The 22,441-nt window shown below is 35.2% G+C and overlaps 1 protein-coding gene and 1 long non-coding RNA gene across 2 annotated transcripts; one reads left to right on the top strand and one right to left on the bottom strand.

Annotated features, from left to right (window-relative positions):
• Nucleotides 1-10,909: 10,909 nt before the first annotated feature.
• LOC107779835 (uncharacterized) lies at nucleotides 10,910-14,401 on the bottom strand. Its single transcript, XR_001646700.2, has 3 exons — nucleotides 13,970-14,401; nucleotides 12,119-12,169; nucleotides 10,910-11,214 (listed from the first exon to the last, which is right to left on the bottom strand). It is a non-coding gene; the product is annotated as an uncharacterized LOC107779835 (long non-coding RNA).
• A 1,060-nt stretch (nucleotides 14,402-15,461) lies between these two features.
• LOC107779834 (stromal 70 kDa heat shock-related protein, chloroplastic) lies at nucleotides 15,462-21,493 on the top strand. Its single transcript, XM_016600331.2, has 8 exons — nucleotides 15,462-16,141; nucleotides 17,593-17,845; nucleotides 18,402-18,481; nucleotides 18,563-18,705; nucleotides 18,846-18,944; nucleotides 19,141-19,330; nucleotides 19,486-19,884; nucleotides 20,945-21,493. The coding sequence occupies exons 1-8, from the start codon at nucleotides 15,632-15,634 to the stop codon at nucleotides 21,338-21,340; spliced, it is 2,070 nt and encodes a 689-aa protein (XP_016455817.1). The 5' UTR covers nucleotides 15,462-15,631; the 3' UTR covers nucleotides 21,341-21,493.
• The last annotated feature ends 948 nt before the right edge of the window (nucleotides 21,494-22,441 follow it).

Genomic DNA, 22,441 nt, shown 5'->3' with positions numbered 1-22,441 from the left:
ATATCGGATATACTCGGTCAATCGGTAGATTTGATATCTTTGAACCGTCGAGCTTTGTTGTATACCTAGACAACATAAGTCACACAATCAATCCTTAACCATCTATGGTTCTCACGGTTGTGTTCGTTTCAGCCATGAACACCGCCTGGTTTCATGAGTGCTTAGAGAATGGGCCTTTACTTTCATTCCCCTTGAAACGACTTACACTTCACACTCACATAGGTGATTTCTAAACGTGTAATCCTATAGACACACTATCTGGTCATATCCTGCCAGACTTAGCAAATCATTAAAAAATCTTTAAGCTTTGTTGACTCATCAAAAAGCCTTAATGCTTTACCTCGATTTCTGAACATTGTCTTCATCACGAGAATGGGTTGAGTTATTTGACAATGTTGAACCGTCATTCATAACTTTATTTGATCTCTTTGAACCTAGCTCGTGGGATCTCCAGTCTGCTAGGTAGAGTTACCGCCATGATGACTTGTCCTAGACCTTAACCCCATTCCCTTTGATGATCTTTCAACTGCCTCTCTAGATAGGCCTTTTGTAAGTGAATCCGACACGTTATCTCTTGACTTTATGTAGTCAATTGTGATAACACCACTAGAGAGTAGTTGTCTAACGGTATTGTGTCTCCGTCGTATATGACGAGATTTTCCGTTATACATAACGCTCCCTGCCCTGCCTATTGCCACTTGACTATCACAATGTATACAAATAGGTGCCAAAGGCTTGGGCCAAAATGGAATATCTTCCAAGAAATTCCGGAGCCATTCAGCTTCTTCACCGGCCTTATCTAAAGCTATGAATTCAGATTCCATTGTAGAACGGGCGATGCATGTTTGTTTGGATGATTTCCAAGACACTGCTCCACCCCCAATTGTGAAAACGTATCCACTCGTGAATTTAACTTCAGATGATCCAGTGATCCAATTTGCATCACTATATCCCTCGATCACGAAGGGATATTTGTTATAATGCAAAACGTAATTTTGGATATGTTTGAGATACCCCAAAACTCGTTTCATTGCCATCCAATGTATGTGATTTGGATTACTTGTAAACCGACTCAGTTTACTAATAGCACATGCTATATCTGGTCGCGTACAATTCATGATATACATCAAACTTTCCAATACTCTTGCATAATCCAGTTGTGAGTCACTTTCACCTTCATTCTTTTGAAGTGCATAACTCACGTCAATTGGAGTCTTGGCAATTTTGAAATCCAAATACTTGAACTTGTCAAGTACCTTTTCAATGTAGTGAGACTGTGATAATGCTAGACCTTGTGGAGTCTTGTGAATTCTGATTCCTAAGATCACATCAGCAACTCCTAAGTCTTTCATATCGAATTTGCTAGCCAACATGCGCTTAGTAGCATTTATATCTGCCATGTTTTTGCTCATTATCAACATGTCATCAACATATAAACAAACAATGACTTCATGACCTGGAGTGTTTTTAATGTAAACACATTTGTCGCACTCGTTGATTTTATTCCCACTTGCCAACATTGTTTGGTCAAATTTGACATGCCATTGTTTGGGTGCTTGTTTAAGTCCATAAAGCGACTTAACAAGTTTGCACATTTCTTTTCTTTACCAGTTACCACGAAACCCTCAGGTTGTTCCATGTAAATCTCTTCCTCTAATTCTCCATTTAAGAAAGCTGTTTTAACATCCATTTGATGGATTTCAAGACCATACACGGCCGCTAGTGCCACTAACACCCTAATAGATGTTATCCTCGTTACTGGCGAGTAAGTGTCAAAGTAATCAAGGCCTTCCTTTTGTCTATAACCTTTGACAACAAGTCTTGCCTTATATTTGTCAATAGTGCCATCAGCTTTCACTTTCCGTTAAAAGATCCATTTCGAACCTAAAGGCTTATTTCCCGGAGGAAGATCTACCAATTCCCAGATCTACCAATTCCCATTTATGTTTATTCAAAATTGATTGAATCTCACTATTGACTGCCTCTTTCCAAAACGCTGAATCAGAAGATGACATAGCTGCTTTAAAAGTTTGAGGCTCATTTTCAAGCAAGAATGTCACAAAATCTGGTCCAAAGGAAGTAGATGTTCTTTGACGTTTGCTACGCCTCGGATCTTTTATACTTGGAGTATTTTCCTTTGGTTCTTCCCGAGGTCGTTTAGATCTTTCACTTAACGACTCACATTCAGTTTTATACGGATATATGCTTTCAAAGAATTCAGCATTATTTGATTCCATTACCGTATTAATGTGAATTTCGGGAATATCGGATTTATGAACCAAAAACCGACATGATTTACTGTTTGTAGCATATCCAATGAAAACGTAATCAACAGTTTTTGGTCCGATTTTAACCCTTTTAGGTAAAGGAACTTGTACCTTTGCTATACACCCCCACACTTTGAAATATTTCAAGTTGGGTTTTCTTCCTTTCCATTTTTCATATGGAATAGATTGCGTTTTGCTGTGGGGTACTCTGTTGAGTATTCGGTTAGCTGTAAGGATAGCTTCGTCCCACAAACTCTGCGGTAATCCGGAACTTATTAATAAAAAATTCATCATTTCCTTTAATGTCCGATTTTTCCTTTCCGCAATTCCATTGGAATGAGGTGTGTAAGGTGCAGTAGTTTGATGGATAATTCCATATTCCGAACATATTTCTGCAAACGGAAATTCATATTCTCCACCCCGATCACTTCTAATCATTTTGATCTTTTTATTCAATTGATTCTCCACTTTATTCTTGTATTGCTTAAATGCTTCAATTGCTTCATCCTTACTATTAAGCAAATAAACATAACAATATCGAGTGCAATCGTCAATAAAAGTAATAAAATACTTTTTACCACCTCGTGATGGTGTCGACTTCATATCACAAATGTCAGTATGAATTAAGTCTAAAGGATTTGAATTCCTTTCAATAGACTTATAAGGATGTTTTACAAACTTAGACTCAACACATATTTGACATTTTGATTTATTACACTCGAATTTAGGCAATATTTCTAAATTAATTAACTTCCGCAAGGTTTTGTAATTGACATGTCCTAAACGAATATGCCATAAATCATTTGACTCCAATAAATAAGAAAAAGCTGAAATTTTATTCATATTGTCAACAACCATTACATTTAGTTTGAAGAGGCCCTCTATGAGGTAGCCCTTTCCAACATACATTTCATTCTTGATACAACAACTTTATCAGAAACAAATACACATTTGAATCCATTCTTAACAAGCAAAGAAGTAAAAACTAAATTCTTCCTAATAGTAGGAACATGAAGAACGTTGTTGAGCGTTAACACCTTGCCAGAAGTCATCTTCAGGAATATCTTCCCATAACCTTCAATCTTGGCTGTTGCAGTATTTCCCATGGAAAGCTCTTCTTCGGGACCAGCAGTAGAGTAAGTCGCAAATTCTTCCTTGACAGCACAAACATGTCGAGTGGCTCCAGAGTCAATCCACCACTCCTTCGGATTTCCAACTAGGTTGCATTCCGAAAGCATTACACACAGATAATCAATGTCATCATTCTTCTCCACTATGTTGGCTTGTCCCTTCTTCTTATACTTTTTCGGGAGACGACAATCAGGGGCTTTGTGACCCGTTTTTCCACAATTGTAGCAGCTGCCCTTGAATTTCTTTTTGTTCTGCTCCTTAGTCTGTCCAGAAGACCTCTTTCTCTTCTTACTTTTTGGAGCAGTCTCCTCAACGATATTAGCTCCCATGATCGTTGAATTTCCACGAGACTTCTTCTCGGCTGTTTTGTTGTCTTCCTCAATCTTGAGACGAATCATAAGATCTTCCAACTTCATTTCTTTGCGCTTGTGCTTAAGATAGTTCTTGAAATCTCTCCACGAATAAGGCAATTTTTCAATCATTGCAGCCACTTGAAATGCTTCATTCACGACCATACCTTCAGCAATAAGGTCATGAAAAATAAGTTGAAGCTCCTGAACTTGGGTTCCAACAGTTTTGCTGTCTATCATTTTATAGTCTAGAAACTTGGCAACCACGAACTTCTTCAAGCATGCATCTTCAGTCTTGTACTTCTTCTCAAGTGCGTCCCATAATTCTTTCGAAGTATTCATCGCACTGTACACATTGTACAAGTCATCCTCTAAAGCGCTTAAGATATAGCCTTTGCAAAGAAAATCTGCCTGCTTTCACGCCTCAACAATCATGAATTTCTCGTTGTCCGTCATGTCCGCAGCAGGCACTGGAGGTTCTTCACTAGTGAATTTCTGCATACCAAGTATGGTAAGCCAGAAGAACACCCTTTGTTGCCATCCTTTGAAGTTGGCTCCGGAAAATTTTTCCGGTTTCTCTGCCGGTGGAACAGCAGTCCGGCTTGACGAGGCTATCGTCGTTGCCACAACAGTCGCAGAAGAATTTCCGTTATCAATTGCCATTTCTCACTGTAAACAACAGAAGAATTCAATTAATGGCAAAACCAGAACAGTAAACAATACTGTTATTAACAAAAAAACAGTATGTATAATAAATAAAATCGAAATTTTTTATATACTATTTCACATAAAACGATGAAGTTTTTATGTTCTTCAAATCGTTTTATGAATTTCAATACTCTGATGAAGTTTTTTATATCTTCAAATCAGAATAGTAAAATTTAGAAGGATTAGAAAACCACACAGGTTTTAATTACCACAAACAAAATATAGAATATAAAAAAATAATTTCCTTAAGATTGTTATAAATCTGTATTGCTGTAATAAACAATTAAATCATTAAACTTTCTGAAATATATAAACAAAACAGAAAGTTAGTAACACTTGTTTAAAGAAATAAATTCTGGAAAAAACAGTGTAGGAATAAATCTAGCCCACTGAATACACAGTGTGTTCTTAAGGAAATTATTCCCCTCAAGTACCCGAGGTGCTGGAATATATCCTCCCAGGATAGAACGATTTAACTCACCGGAGTGTTGGTACCAAAACGCCGGTGAACAGCGAGCCACTCGAAGGCTGTAAAAACACACTAGAATTTTTGTATAGAAGAAGAAGAAGATCAGAAAATTTCGTAAGGAAAAATTTTGGGATTCAAACTCTATTTATAGAGTTGCTGGCATTGTTTTTGAAAAGGTTTGCAACCTTTCAGAAACAACCATGGCTGTTGGAACAGGGTTGTTTGAAATATTGTGGGAAAATGGATTTAAAAATAATCCGGGAAAGAAAACGGGCCTGACCGGACCGGATCGCGGGTCATGGGTTTTTCCGGATTGAATTTTTCGTTAATTATTTAATTAATTAATTAAATAATTGAAAGAAATTTTGTCCAAAAAGATTAATCCAAATCCAAAGCCGAAGCCGAAGTCGAGCGACGACGGCGGCGCGAGGCCTGCCTTCTTCTTAACTCTTTAAGAGCTAGAAGAAGAGCAATTATATATATACCCATCAAAAGCCTTTTCTTCCTCCAATATGGGACAACGTCCCTTTGCCAAGGAGGGAAACTCAAATATTTCATTTTCCCTCCATTTCTCATTCACCCTCTTTAAGCTACACAAGCTTAAAATCCCAACAATACATCGATCGGACAGTCCGGCAGTGGCGGAGCCAGGATTTTCATTAATGGGAGTCAAAATATAAAGAAATAAACTCACCAAGAAGTCACGGGGGTGTCATTATATAGTATATATACATATTTTAAAAAATATTACCGAGCTAAACGGTGTAATTTTCCGACGAAGGGGTGTCGGTTGACACCCTTGGGTGCATGTGGCTCCGCAACTGCAGTCTGGTGCAACATTCATGCAGGGTAGGGGAAGGGTCGCATTCCAAGGGGTATGATGCAAACAGCCAACCCCAATGCAACTATTAGTGACTGCTTCCATGGCTTGAACCCGTGACCTGTAGGTCATGCGGAGACAACTTTACCACTGCTCCATAGCTTCCCTTCAAATGTATAATATACATGTAATATACGTATTATATATATATTTTATACATATTTTTTGTATATTTAGTTAATTAATGTAATTATTTTTGGATGACTGATCAAATGTGTAACTTGGCCAAGAATAAATAATTGACAATAAAAACAAGTTCCAAGCAAAAAAGAAAAAAATCAAGAAAGAGAAGGATAAGGGTTTTTTGGCAATTAGAACCTGAAAGAATTCAAGGAAAACATCATTGAAGATGAAAACAGGTTCATGAAAGGCTTCAGCTTGAACTCCAGCAACTTTCTTCATCTCTTCTTCAGTCTCAATCATTCTTCTCACTAACCATCCATTCTCATTCACAAAACAGTCAACCTCATAATTATCTCCTCTTTTTTTTCCAACATCCACATTAAGCTTCAATCCCACTTCTTCCCTTGTTGTTGATGATACTGGAAATGATGAACTACTGCTGCAACATTGTAAACCTCTGATTCTGTTAATGGAAACTATGTTAGATGGTCTGCATTTCCAAGAAAGATCTTTCTTGATAGAAATTCTGTGAAAGTTTGGTTGCCATTGACATTGTGCCATTTTTTTTTCTTTCTCAAAGAAAATTAAAGGAAAAGTTATCCTTGTGGGGTTTGGTTTTTCAGTTGTGATTTCCCTATGATTTTGTAAATTGTGGTTGACTGTTAGTCTTGCGGATTCTCTTCTGTTTTTTTCCTTCACATACTTCCAATTGTATTTCCTCTTTCTTCTTTTTTTTGGGGTTACATTATAAGTAGCAACTAAGAACTTAAAAAAAAATATACTACGTCTGTTTCATTTAGATGACATAATTTTTTTAACATATTTTTATAATTAAAAATAATTAAATTTTAAACTCTTTATTTTATCCTTTTTACTCTTAATGAGAAGCTTTTATAACCACACAAATGTCGTGGCACCATAAAGATTTTACCCCTTAAATTTTTAATATCACAAGTTTCAAACGTCTTCTTTTATTTTTTTAAATTCCGTGTCGAGTCAAACTATCTCATTTGAAACGGAGAGAGTAGTTTTTTTATAAGAAAAAAAGGTTTTAAGAACTCATAAATAGGGAACTTGATAAAATGAACTATAAGTTGTCAAGAATCAAGTTTCAGAATATTTCAATTCTTGTTGTTATATTATTTGAGAGTTATTTATTTATTTATATTTTAAAAAATTCTTCTTAGCTTCTATCCTTTGACCATTTCACTGTATAAAAAATAAAAATGAGGAGAAAAATAAATTTTGTCTTTGTTGGGGCAGGTCAAGAAGTTTGTGGCTATAGGTCCACTTATGAATTCTGCTCATAGTGACAAGATCACTAATGAATGGTTCTAAATTCATGATTTCTCTTGTGCCTGAAACTCTTGTCCTAAGTGGATACCAATTAGCCTAACACGTGTCCTATATCGGAACATAGTAATTATCTCTTTTTAAAAATTAAAAAAAACCACATACACTAGTAATTATCTAGAGTCCTATCTGATGGTGTTATTTTTTTTGAAAAAGTTAATTGTTTTTGAATTTATATAAGGAAAAGGGTCAAATTTATCTTTGTACTATACGAAATTATCTACAGTTAACTTCCGTTAATACTTGAGATTAATTATGCTTTTGCCGTTATAAAAGTGACACAAATATATCCCTATTAACTAACAGTATCAATGTCTATTAGCCCCATCAAATGCTTAAAATAAAGGGTAAATGTCCAAATATACCCTTGTACTAAATGAAATTGAGCACATTTGCCCTTCGTTAATATTTTAGCTCAAATATTCCCTTGACGTCACATAGTTGGTCCATATATGCCCTTAGAGTTACACGTTGGCCCATATATGCCATTTTCGAAACGGAATTCACCCCAACTAATTAGTTCTTTCGTTAATTGTATTAAAGTGTATTACAAACACTATTTCCTTTTTATTAATACTTTTTTTTCTTTACCTTTCTCTTTTCTTTCTTATTTTTTCTTTTCTTCTCTTTTTTTTTTCCTTTTTCTTTCTCCCTTATCTGTTTCCTCTATTACTGATGTCTTCTCCATTTTCGTCACCAATTTAACTTGACAAAACTCATGAATTCCAATTACTAAGAAAATTCTCCCATAAGGTAATTAAGTTCCAATTTCACTGGCCCTCTAAATAAATGAAATTAAATTATTCCAAAAATTATGGTTTAAACTTTAAAATAATAAAAACATCTCAACATTTAACAATACTCAAAAGACCAAATTATTTAAATTGTTTTCAGAAAGATAATTTAATGATTAAAATCCTAGAATTCAAGTTGTAGTATTATAAATTTGAGTTGTTAGTCTTTTTTCATCTTTTTTCAGCTGGACATTTTTATTTATTTATTAATTATGTAAATTAGGAGTGTACATGGAACGAGTTGGTTCGATTTTTATCAAAACCAAACCAAACCAATTATATCGGTTTGGATTGTTCGATTTTCTTGGATTTTTCGGGTTTTTTGTTACATAAATATTATTTCAATTTTACTTTGTTAAATATTTTAGAACTAAATATATGTTCAGTAAAAATTAAAAAATTGACAAACATATGATCTATAAAAATATTCTTATGGGAGAATTTTCTTAGTAATTGGAATTCATGAGTTTTGTCAAGTGAAATTGGTGATGAAAATGGAGAAGACATAAATCGGATAAGGGAGAAAGAAAAAGGAAAAAAAAAAAAGAAAAGAAAAAAGAAAAAAGAAGAAAGAAAAGAGAAAGGTAAAGAAAAAAAATACTAATAAAAAGGAAATAGTGTTTATAATACACTTTAATACAATTAACGAAAGAGCTAATTAGTTTGGGTGGATTCTGTTTCGAAAAGGGCATATATGGGCCAACTGTGTAACTCTAAGGGCATGTATGGACCAACTATGTGACGGTAAGGACATATTTGAGCTAAAGTATTAACGAAGGACAAATGTGCTCAATTTCGTATAGTATAAGGGAATATTTGGACCTTTTCCGTAAAACAAATATTATCAGCTTCTTCTCCCTCTTTACACTCAGCAGACCAGCCCCAACCAGGGGCAGAGCTAGCATGTCGCCTACAGGTTCGCTCAAAGAAACCTTGGCACTCTATCCATCTTTTCTACCTATTATAACTGCTTTCCTCAAAGGCAAAGAATTTCCTCTCCAACCTACAAATAATTGATTAATATCTAAGGACTCACTATTAATCAATAAGGGTATATTAGTGCCAATTTTATAACGACACGGCATAGTTGACCCCAATTATTAACGGACGATAAATATAGACCATTTCGCATAGTACAAGGACAAATTGACCTTTTTCTCTCTGTCTCTCTCACACACACTACTAATTTCTGGACACATGCATTGTACAATTATTAAATTTGTGTTAAAAAATAATATATTCTTATGCAAATATATGCCTATAATAGCGTAGGATTACTCCCTTGCATCTTATTGATAATGATTTTAAAAAAAAGGGCCAATGATATTGGTAAAACTTTTCTTCAAGGGGCAGCCTCCTGCTGAACAACTAATTTTTCAGACCAAATTATATTCAGCCCAGATTCAGTAATTGTATAACCTGAATGTTCCGGGAAAAGAACTTTATTTTTCATATATCTAAAATTTATTGACAAAAGAAGGTGAAAGTTTACAAAGAGAGCATACTATAATATACATTTAACGCCCCAAAGTACAGGCTAACTATCTGCACAAACTGGAATTTCTTATCTACATAAGAAAACAAATGAAACAAATTACTATTAAAAGAGAGCTTTTGACCCAGTAACAATATATATTTGGCTCCTTCAAACAGCTCAATGGCAAGAATATGTTGACAAAAATGCTAATATATACTCACTCAATATTCATAGTACTACTCATACCTCACTGTTTCGAAATACAGTACTTGAAATTACCCTTCACGTAACCAACATGAAAGTCTTTTCAATTCAGTACTCTATTTAGCGTTATTCAATTCAAATCGTCGATTTGAAAGGAAAAAAAATATTAAAATTTGATTTTGATTAGTGCTCTGCAATGCTATCACCTAGGAGAGTTCGTTGGTGGCCGGTTATTGATTTGAAATAATTGAGACTTTAAGGTTTGATGTTTGATTTTGAAAATTTGTTCTTAAAATATATTTTTTTTGTCTGGTCTATGTATTGGGAAGAGTGTATGCTTTGCAGAATCAATGGTCTTTGACCAGCTGCACACACATAACATATTAAGAATATGAAAAATATTTAGTACATAATTTATGATGTAGCATGGCTTTGTGTCATGACGTTGGTGCATTAGAAATTATTTCTTCGCTGCTGTAATATGTGTAAGGTGCCATAATATATTTAGGGAATGTATGATGTCGTGGACTCGTCATGGTATTTCGTTAATTTCGTTTCCTTCACCGCTGTTTATGATAAGTCCTTCGTATATATTGTGAGATATATAATGTTGTTGTTGAATATTTGTTGGACCTTATGGAGTAGTTATATGGTGAAATACTTTATGTGCAAATTATTTTTGTGCTTGTTGTGTTTTTTTTATCTTTTTAACATTTATTTAAATAGTATTCAAAGTGGTGGGTCGAGAATATGACTGGGTATATTTATGTATAACTCACTCCTTACCTGCGTGTCTATATAGATACTATTGTTGACGATTGAACTAGTAACCAACAAGTTCGCTAAAATTGATTTAGACCAAAAGAGTCTTTATTTTTATTTACTAGATAGGTATATGCTCGTGCAGAGCCCGGGCCCAACATGAAAGTCAAAGTATCATATTCTAAGTTTGCCTCAAACCTTAAAATTAAAAGAACAAAAATTCTCCAAGTGCTATGGATAAAGATAAACTGATGGATGATATTGGAGACAACAATAATTTGGGATAAAATGTAAATTTATTTCTCAATCCGACTAAATGAGAAACAAAACGATAGAGAATAACACACCAACAAGAATTCACACAGTTGTTCTAGCGATGCATATACAAATTGATAATGATAATAATAATAATAATAGGAAATAAATGTATCACACCATCTTGTGCCGTAGAAATACAAAAGATCGTTCTATTTGAGCAGAGACAAAAATGTGTGAAGCTATAGCATTCACTTTCCATAAAAGGAACAAGTGTTTGCAAACAAAATCATTTAATTAATGAAAAACGTCACACTGTGTCTCTTATGTCACCCTAAACTTCATCTGATTAAATTTTCTTCACACAAGCATTTCAGATTTGTTTTCTTAAAAACAACTCAGTTGAGCCACCAATCTTTAAAGCGAAGTATCAAGCACAACCTACAAATAAACCAAGAATAGCATTCTCAGTAGATGGAAAGCAATTTATCCTACAATATAATTATCATGGCTAACCTTTAAAAAGAATCGGGAGGACCCAAATGACAAAGAAACAAAAGGAAAGAGACATATATATGGTCATAATTATGAAAATAGGTGCAGATAAAACTTAGGAATATTTATATAGCACTGGATGAGACAATAGAAGATTGATCTTCACACATGTCAACATGTACCATTTACCAAAATTCACTTAGAAACAGAATCAAGCATTTAGAAGATCCATGCTTTTCCAAGAAAATGAAAATTTAAAATTCCTCCTTCCTATGGCCTTGCAAATAAAACTTTTAAATTCTCAGAAGAGTTTAGTTTCTCATTTGAAGTATAGCTTACATCTTAAGTCCAAAGTTATCAACAAACAAATCAAGTACTGTCATACACATTTTTATACATAATATACATAAAAACAAAATTTAAAAATTAATAAGTTAGTCAAAAGTTCTTAATGATTAACTCTCCATGAGACCTCGTTTGGCTCGATCAAGAAGTTTCTGAATTCTATTAACTTATTTTTGTTTATGGCTTTCATTCTTGCTCAGAAGGCCCTGAGCAGTCTTTACCTCAAAGTACAAATGTAGGTATTCAACTCTTTCTTGAAGAGTCATACCTAATTTCCATCACAGACTTTATAAAGAACTCTGGTTGTTACCTATCATGATATTGTAGGAAGACAACTTACATTTATTACTTTTAGAAAAAGCTCCACCAACGTGTAATTTTAACTTGATCAAAACATATCAATTGATCCACAAAAAGTTAGTGCATCTTTGTGCATGGGCAATTGAAATACAGAAAGTGATGATATTAATCTCCGAATAAAAACCTTGAAATTCTATTGACTGACCTGGGATTTTTAGTTCATATAGACCAGGCACGCATTTCCATCATTGCACACCTAAAAATTTAGAATGGATTAGAAAGAAAAATCAGCAAGTAGAGAACTGAATGATTTTTAATAACAATAGTTACTAAAAATAGTTCTTGCATTTAAATGAATATTAACATTTTCTTGTTAGTTGCAGAAATTCACTCCAAAGGGAGAATCGTGTTCATAGGGAAAGCACAAGAATTGTGACTTCCATCATGCTTTTTCCACATGAACTTACAGATGCATTCCTTATAATTGCCACCACTGTAACTGTCAACCGTCCACTTTGCCAAATTCTATGACCTCTGCAATATTTTCCATAAAATTCTTTGGAAAATGTTTCAGTTGAATTAAAAAGAATCATAGGAAGATATCTTGGTTGATATCTTTCGGAGAAAGATCTCAGTTGATGAGTCTTATGTTTGACATATTATTTGACTCTAAGATCTATTTCAAATGGATTAAGAACATATTTTATTCTTCCCACTTATCATTCTCCTCTTTAACTATTCTTAATTACTCTATAACTATGTTACTCGGACTCTTTAAAAATAGTGTTGGGTGCGTGTCGGATCCTCCAAATTTAGTGCATTTTTGGAGGATCCAACACGGGTGCGGCAACAATTTTGGAGAGTACGAGCAACATAGCTCTATAATTTTACCGGTAAGTTATTCCTTTTTTTTTTGTAATTCGGATAGCGGATTAGAATTATACGACGTGCCAAAGAAAAGAAAGGAAAAGTGAAATATGTCAATACTTGTGCTTTCAATTACATCTGAAATGAATTAACAAATTCTACTATACGATGGTTGCTCGAAGTTAACATGTTGATCTATTCATATATATTTGCTTAAAGTCAGAAAATCCTTTTCTCGTTAGTTAGTAGTGAAAATATTTAAGCATATGCAATCTGAATGCGGACACGAGATAATAGAATCCTTCTTCAAATGCATTCCTGATGTTGCTCCTACTGCGACTGGTCAGCCATATCTGGCGGACGCATGCGTGTAGGAAGGCCGACGACTACATAAGCTAAAAGACTACGACTACAAGACAGGCCGGAAGCGACTCGCTTCTATTCTCGTTGGGATTGGATATAGATGGGAAATCTATAGATCGTAGTAGTTCGCCAACCTCTCTAACTAACATACGATACAATTTCACTTCACGGCACGGCCAAAAAAAAGAAAGAGCTTCGCTCGGTTGGCCTTCCTACGCTGACGAATGCCTCTTTTCTCTTCTCTGAAGTCTACAACAAACAAGTGGGAGAGGCAGGATTCGAACCTACGTAGAAAAACTTCAACAGATTTACAGTCTGCCATAAAGGGGGTTCTAATAATTTACTAGACACATTTATGATCTTAAATTCCCATACTCCATATTGACAACAAAAGCACATTATGCAACTCCTGAAAATGTTTTAATAGTTGAAATAACAAATAAAGGAAGTAATTGTCATTTCGGATCAAGGGAATAATTTCAAACCTCATTCAAGAGGAGGTTTGGAGATAATATAAAAGAGAAATAACGGAAAAGAAAAAACTCGGTCAGGGAAAGAAAGGGACTATAAGAGCATAGATGAGGAACCAATGCGCAAAGCAGTTGGGCAATGTAGACAAATCTAAAAAAGGGGGTTATACATCAAAATTTCAATCAGCGATTATCAAAAATTTCACCAGTTATATACCTCAAAAGAAATCAAAATTTCAAAGGGGTTACACCTCAAAATTAGCAGAGAATCGACCTTTAACTAATTAATATAATAAATAAAGAAAATAAATGAAAATACAGAAACACTTTTAAAATAGCAATTTAAGGGGTTATACCTCAATATTCCAATTCAGAAGTTTGAAAGCTCCAAGAGTGCTCCATCCGGTAAGAATCAAGCTGAGCGTTTTCTTTGATCGGCACAGATATTGCAGTAGCACACAACTTTGTCCCAAATTGTGAAACCCATTTGCATTCGAAATCTGATTCCATCTCAATTCATTAAACCACCTATATCAAGAGCAGAATCTGTCACCAATTCCACCACCTTGAGTCGAATTTCGATCTTCTATTTTATTTATTTAACAAGAGAAGTAGTCCAAATGCTTGAACAATTCCCTTTGTGGTAGTCTACGCTTAAAAAATGGAAAGAACTGAAAAGAAATAAACCTATTCTTCAACTATGGGTAAAAAGAGATTAACCACTGTGATACCGCAGTGGTATACCAAAAATTAGAAAAAGATAGAAGCTCAAATGATAGACACTGGACAAAGTAAAAAAGTGAAAGAAAGCTAGTTAGAGGACTAAGCTATAGAGAATTCTAGATGAAGAATATCAGGAAGGACACGTGTTTTATGACTTGTGAGCAATAAAAGTTCAAGCTAAATCAATTGAAATTACAGATATACCCTTGATTGACCATCTTCCCTCATATATATATATATAATAGTAGTAATAATAATAATAATAATAATAATAATAATAATAATAATAATAATAATAATAATAAATAATAAATAAATAAATTGATTCATTTTCTTTTCGGGTCTACACATCTCTTAGACGCTGCCTGATCTAGTGTGATTTTAAATTAATTTTGGGATATTAACTATTCATGATTAATTATTAATAACTATTTAATTTATTAAATACTGCTAATTAAAGGTTAAGGTATATAAATATGGTTTGCCTGACAGTATGTGCTAGGGACCAATCACATTTATAGATAAAAATTCGCTTATTTTGATAAGTATTTTTTTTTTAAAAAGTATTTTTCTCAAAATTATTTTTGACAAGAAGTAGTTTGTATTTGGCTAATTAATTTATATACACTTATGAGCAATAATTAGTGTTTGACCAAGCTAATAAAAGTATTTTTTATGATAATATATTTTTCTCAAAAGTCCTTTTTAAAAAATTATTTTTAAAAAGAAACTATTTTTTTCTGTTTCTCTAAAACTGTTTCTGCTTCTCAAAATATTTTTTTTTTTAAAAAAAAAATTTGATCAAACACTTACTTTAAAAAAAATATTTAAAAAAAAAAAATTTGTAAGATTGGAAAAGCTATTAGATAGTTTGGGACGTGACATAATAATCATTAACTTGGTTAACAATTAACTCACCAATTTCGCAAAACGTCAAATTGAACTTTGTGTTCTCTGCGCCAGAAGCTCCTGGACTTTCCCACAATTTTCCACAATCATTCACATGAATATACCAAAATCCAAAACTCAAGACAAGGACCTCGTTACAACACTGTCCAAAACAGCAAAATCTTGATCCAACGGCCACTAATCCCCTTCTCATCCTACGTCCCTGGACCCTTCTAGAATTGTCCTTTACCAAAATCTTCTCCTCTCTCTCTATATATATAAACCCCTTTTCGTTTCAAGTCTTCACGATCATCGTTGCCTAGTTTGTTGCTTTCAAGAAAAGAACCAGACACCTTTTTTTTTTTTAAATTAGGAAAGTCTCAATTTTTTTCACTTTCTAAGAAAATATGAGCTCAATTATGGCTGCAACTGCAGCCCACCAAGTGAAAATCCCATTTTCCGGGCTTAAACTCGACAAAAAAACTCCATGCTTTGTATCAAGAGAGAAATGTTACAGCAACAAAGGAGTACTAAGGCAAAAGTACAGACCCATGAAAATAGTGAGCGAGAAGGTGGTGGGGATAGATTTAGGTACAACAAACTCAGCAGTGGCAGTAATGGAAGGTGGACAACCGACGATAGTGACAAATGCGGAGGGACAAAGAACGACGCCGTCTGTGGTGGCGTATACGAAGAACGGCGATAGACTAGTCGGGCAAATAGCGAAAAGGCAAGCGGTAGTGAATCCTGAGAATACTTTTTTTTCGGTAAAGAGGTTTATAGGGAGGAAAATGACCGAGGTTGATGAAGAATCGAAGCAGGTGTCGTATAGAGTGATGAAGGATGAGAATGGGAATGTTAAGCTTGAGTGTCCTGCTATTGGTAAGCAGTTTGCTCCTGAGGAAATTTCTGCTCAGGTATGCGCATGTTAATTATGCGCCCTATTTCTTTTTTCGATTGTCTGAAAGTTTCTAAATAATATTTCTATCTTTGTATTTTCTGTAATTCAGTATGGAATTTAAGAAAAAAAGAGAAAGATTTTACTTCAACATCGTGGTTACAAATTATAAAAGTTGGGCATCTTAACTTCTATACTAGAAACAATGGTATCTCCAATTATAGTCCCTATGTAAAATATATCTCTTCTCACTATCCCATAGTGTATGAGACAAATGTATGCATTTTGATTAGGGTGTATTCTATGGTTATGATTCTACCATATATGTCTTCCCGTTATGCCTTGCGGTAATGATTATTGGCGTAATGTTTCTACCGCGTGTACATTCTCATAATGATGGTATTATTCCAAAATCAAACTTTGTTTTTAAGCATCTTGAAATAGCCATCCCTTAGAAGGTATTTTTAAAAGATCATCAATTCCTAATGAAATGGATATAGCAATAGCTTGTTGGAACCCTGGAGTTTTTACTTGATCTAGGATATGTGATGTATATGCCATTCCAAAGTGATCTATTAATCTACTAAGAAGTCGATTTCATGTCTCTATCTATTAATCTACTAATAAGTCGTTTCATGTCTCTCGCTTTATTATGAAAGACCAGATTGGCCCGTTCTACCGTAAGTACCTCCATATTCCGCTGAGTAGAATTCGACAATGTGTTTGAGTAGGTGAAGTTGGGTGATTCTATTTTGGAACCGTCATGAATTGGGGATAGACTATAGAGGGAGTATTACATTTGAATGGTGAAATATATGTACTATGAGTTTTGCTTGAAAATTGGTCAATTGACCCTAGGAATAGGTGATTTTTTTATTTATCAACTTTGGCGCGAGGATTTAGGTTGAGGTTTCTGCTTGATATTGGCTACTCTGTTTTCTGCAAAATTTTGTTTATTGATTGTGCTTATTTGAGCATTTTTTTCCTTCTATAGTCTTAAGAAACTGTATTTAGTTAGGACTATTTCTTATCATGTGTAGGCTGGTGATCTTGGAATTAGTAATTTGTTAGACAGCAGTGAGAAAATCAATGCTGATTATGAAGCTTGTTACTGTTGTCTGCAAATATATGTTTATACTGTTTATTATTCCTCAATCTATAAGTTAGATTATCTGAGATGGATGGAGTTATTAGACATCTGTGGTCATGGGCGGAGCTAGTGTTTGGTTTACGGGTTCGGCCGAACCCAGTATCTTTGGTCCAATGTCTATTTTGTCTATCTATTGAATATGTACACAAATTATTAGTTTAGAACCAAATAACTTGAAAGATTAGAGTTTTAACCCCCAAGTTTCAAATCATAGTTCCCCCTCTGTCTGTGGTTACCTGTTTCAGCAGTAATTGAATCCACACTTTCATGATTCTTTTCTTGGTATTCTGAAGAGAGTTTGCTTTGCTTCTGGCCCCCAGGTCTTGAGAAAGCTTGTTGATGATGCCTCAAAGTTCTTGAATGATAAAGTTGGTAAAGCAGTGGTTACAGTACCTGCATACTTCAATGACTCCCAGAGAACTGCAACGAAAGATGCAGGTCGCATTGCCGGATTAGATGTTCTCCGTATAATTAACGAACCCACTGCTGCTTCATTGGCTTATGGATTTGAGAAGAAGAATAATGAAACCATTCTAGTGTTTGACCTGGGAGGTGGTACTTTTGATGTGTCAGGTATGTGAGAAGGCTGTTTGATTGAGGCAAGATCTGGTTTGAATCTCATCTCTTCTATGCAGTAACTGGCTTCTTTCATATAGCACTTAGGGGTCGTTTGGTGCATGGAATAATGATAATAATCCTGGGATAGAATTTGGAATTGTATTTATCCCATGTTTGGTTATAAGTATTAGTTAATCCCAAGAAAAATTTTACACTAAAATGGTGGGATTACCTATCCCATAAAAAAGGCGGGATAGCTAATCCCTTGGGATACCCCACCATATTGGATATCCGGCGATATCCCACCATATTGGATATCCGGCGATATCCCACTATTGTACCAAACGACTACTAAGAATATAAAAGGGCTGATCGTATGAATCTTTGCTTTTCCAGAGAGTTATCTTCCTCCCTACTAGGTTTTGAGTTGCATTATGTTTCTATTTATGTACTTCAACGTAGAACCTTAGTAATATGGAATAGAAGGAAAACAAGTTCGCACGATCTAGGTAGATTAATTTCTGACTTCAAATGTGCTTTTGTATCTGCACTAACTCACAAGGTAATGCAGTTCTTGAGGTTGGAGATGGAGTATTTGAGGTGCTCTCTACCTCAGGCGACACACACTTGGGAGGTGATGATTTTGATAAGGTATTAAATTAGCAATACCTTCTCTTAGCTTATATGCACCTTTTCTGTCTGTATGGTGCTTACACGTTTTTTATCAAAAAGAGAACTGTCGACTGGCTTGCTGAAAATTTCCGAAAAGAAGAAGGAATAGACCTTCTGAAGGATAAACAAGCGCTTCAACGTCTTACTGAAGCTGCTGAAAAGGCAAAGATAGAATTGTCAACCTTGACTCAAACTAATATCGGGTATGTGTCTGTGTTAGTTGTGTCATGTGTGCACAAAATAATTGCTTCTTTCTCTTTATTTGCTCCCCCTTCCTGGAAAAAAAAACAGCTGCTTCTGCCTTAGCAAGCTTTCATTGAATGTGCCTTCCCTTCTTGTGCAGTTTGCCATTCATCACTGCTACTGCAGATGGTCCAAAACATATTGAGACGACACTTACAAGGGCCAAGTTTGAGGAGTTATGCTCAGACTTATTAGACAGGTAACGATTTTTTCATAAATTACCTGTCATTTAGTATGGGGATGCCAATATGATTAGATTTATTTTTCAAGTGTGCAATAGTTCAAATTTTGATATTTTGTTTTCATTGTAGTTAACTCGTATACTCGAGCTTGTTTCTTAAATTTCAGTCTTATCCTTCTGACTCGACAACTCCACTTGGAATTTGTCTTCACAGGCTTAAAACACCAGTAGAAACTGCCTTAAAGGATGCCAACCTTTCCTTCAAAGATATAGATGAAGTAGTTCTTGTTGGTGGATCGACACGAATACCAGCTGTCCAAAACCTTGTCTGCAAGATGACTGGTAAAGAGCCTAATGTTTCTGTCAATCCTGATGAGGTAGTTGCTCTTGGAGCTTCAGTTCAGGTTTGTGGCTCTCAGCTCTCTCTCTCTCTCTCCAAAAAACTCTTGTGCGGAGTGGGCATGTATGCGTCTGTCTGTGTGCCCTCGCCATAGATTTCGTGCGTTCATTTTACTGCTGCAATGCTGTGACGCGGATGTGTCCTTTTTTATATTCTCAGGCTGGTGTCTTGGCTGGAGATGTTAGTGACATTGTGTTATTAGATGTAACTCCATTGTCACTCGGTCTGGAAACTCTAGGTGGAGTTATGACAAAAATCATCCCAAGAAATACAACACTACCGACTTCAAAGTCAGAAGTCTTCTCAACTGCGGCAGATGGGCAAACCAGTGTTGAGATTAATGTGCTGCAAGGTGAAAGAGAGTTTGTAAAAGACAACAAGTCTCTTGGAAGGTTCCGTCTGGATGGGATTCCTCCAGCTCCTCGTGGTGTTCCCCAGATTGAAGTAAAATTTGATATTGATGCCAATGGTATTCTCTCTGTCATGGCTACTGATAAGGGTACCGGAAAGAAGCAGGACATTACTATAACCGGTGCTAGCACTTTGCCCAAAGATGAGGTATATCTCTTTAGATCTGTTATTTCCCATGCTGAGTAGAGCACATTCTTTTAATATCGTTATTTTATCCAACTTACTGCTACCATAACTTCAAGTATTAAATAGTGCGATCTAATGCCTGATAAGGCACAGCCGCACAGGGTCGGCTCCAATGTTATGGAAGGTAAGGCTTGTGCCTTAGGCCCCCAAATTTGGGGGGTCCCATTTTTTAAAAATAATAGGTTTAGAGGTATTTTTAAAAAATATTTAGTACTTTTAATATAAAAATTAAAAGTAGAGTTTTTAATATAAAAAGAAAGAATTTTTTTTTAGATATATAAATAAAGTAATAACTTAACTTACTTAAAAATGGGTAGATGAATAGCTTTCTAACGTTTCAATTTGTCACTTTTTACTCCTTCATTAGATAACTTGTAAAATTTTTACTCTCTTCCTTAATTTCTCCAAGTCAATCTTTCTTATTTCCAATCTCTTCATATTTCAGAAACCCTTACATATTTTCTGTCTTTCTCTTTGATATTCTTACTTGCCTTCTTTCTTCAAGATTTCATTAGTTCAAGTGTTCATCAATACTTTTAAGCTTCCAATAGTTCTATACTTCTATTGCTCTATAAAATCTTATCTAAAATCAACAAGATTAAATGATGAATTGGCTATATTATCAATTGAAAAGGAATTATTAGAAAAAATCCATTATAAAAAAGATTATTAACAATTTTGTATCTTAAAAAGTTAGAAGAATAGACTTCAAATAAAAACAACCTTATAACTTCTTTTTAAAAATTTATGCCCCATATTAAACTTTGGTTTTAGGCCCCGCATGTTCTTGAGCCGCAGACCTTGACTTTTTCTCGCACCTTGATGAAGTACTGCCCTGTAGTTTTAAAATTGGATCCTTAAGTTGCACGTTAAAATATGTGAGAATATTAATCGTGGGAATAACTTTCAATGCTGTATGTCAGTAACTTGTATTTGTTTAAATTAAGGCTTGTGGTTATTAGTCAATCTAATGACATATTACTCATTGGTCCACCTTTTTTTGATGAAATGATTTTTTCAGGTTGATAGAATGGTTCAGGAAGCTGAGAAGTTTGCTAAAGAGGACAAGGAGAAGAGGGATTCCATTGACACAAAGAACCAAGCAGAATCTGTTGTATATCAAACTGAGAAGCAGCTAAAAGAGTTGGGAGACAAGGTGCCAGCTGATGTTAAAGACAAGGTGGAATCGAAACTGAGCGAGCTCAAGGATGCCATATCTGGCGGTTCAACACAAACCATTAAGGATGCGATGGCTGCATTGAACCAAGAAGTAATGCAGCTAGGACAGTCTCTATACAGCCAGCCAGGTGCTGCTGCTGGTCCTGCTGGTGCAGGTCCGGCGGGGGCATCTGGTTCCAGTGGCAAGGATGATGGAGATGGAGAAGTAATCGATGCAGACTTCAGCGAAAGCAATTAAGAAACAGAATCAAGAATTCACCAATGTATTAGATGGTATTTCTGTATAGATCTTTTGGCAACTACACCTAGATGATAGAAAGTAAAGGTATATATTTTGTGTGAATCAACAGTGGGAGATGACAAAAAATGTACATCTCTCTCTCTCTCTCTCTCTCTCTCTCTCTCTCTCTCTCTCTCTCTCTCTCTCTCTCTCTCTCTCTCTCTCTCTCTCTCTCTCTCTCTCTCTCTCTCTCTCTCTCTCTCTCTCTCTCTCTCTCTCTCTCTCTCTCTCTCTCTCTCTCTCTCTCTCTCTCTCTCTCTCTCTCTCTCTCTCTCTCTCTCTCTCTCTCTCTCTCTCTCTCTCTCTCTCTCTCTCTCTCTCTCTCTCTCTCTCTCTCTCTCTCTCTCTCTCTCTCTCTCTCTCTCTCTCTCTCTCTCTCTCTCTCTCTCTCTCTCTCTCTCTCTCTCTCTCTCTCTCTCTCTCTCTCTCTCTCTCTCTCTCTCTCTCTCTCTCTCTCTCTCTCTCTCTCTCTCTCTCTCTCTCTCTCTCTCAGATCCAAAAATTTCAAGTCCCAGAAAGTAATGGAGGAGAGCTAGGCCTTAGATTCTGAATAGTGAGTCAAGAAGCATATTGACAGCCTGCATCTTAGCTTTCATCAATCATCATATGAGTGAGGTAAGCGCATATAAGTGAGGGAATATAATCCTAGAAGGCGTATAGGTGGACTCGTGTAGGGATTCTAATCAGAAGAGTGAAACAGTGAATTTAACCTTATCTATGATTCCATTGAGGTTAATGCATATAAGGGATTTTATCCTAGAACCATAACCAAGAGGGAAATATTTTAGGTCAAATAAATCTCATAACAAAGGGTGAAATTATTTACATTCTCCACTTTTGCTTAAAATCATACTCATTCTTCAATTTTGAACAATAGACGTTTTAAGGGAATGTTTTGACCTAGAGAAAGCATATGACAAAGTCCCAAGTGAGGTTCTATGGAGATGTTTGGAAATTAAAGGTGTATCTGTAGCACACACTAGAGTGATTAAGGACATGTACGATGGAGCTAAGACCCAGGTTAAGATAGTGGGAGGAGAATCGGATCACTTACCAGTC

The sequence above is a fragment of the Nicotiana tabacum genome, chromosome 4 (assembly GCF_000715075.1).
Source record: "Nicotiana tabacum cultivar K326 chromosome 4, ASM71507v2, whole genome shotgun sequence".
Lineage (NCBI taxonomy): Eukaryota > Viridiplantae > Streptophyta > Magnoliopsida > Solanales > Solanaceae > Nicotiana > Nicotiana tabacum.
The sequence above is the reverse complement of the archived record's forward strand: the minus strand, read 5'-3'. Positions and strand labels throughout refer to the sequence as shown.

Bases quoted from the DNA above. Each gene is read 5' to 3' on its own strand.
- LOC107779834 (XM_016600331.2), top strand. From the start codon at position 15,632: ATGAGCTCAATTATGGCTGCAACTGCAGCCCACCAAGTGAAAATCCCA. The intron at 17,846-18,401 runs GTATGTGAGAAG...AAGGTAATGCAG, and splicing joins TGGTACTTTTGATGTGTCAG to TTCTTGAGGTTGGAGATGGA. The intron at 18,482-18,562 runs GTATTAAATTAG...TTTATCAAAAAG, and splicing joins GAGGTGATGATTTTGATAAG to AGAACTGTCGACTGGCTTGC.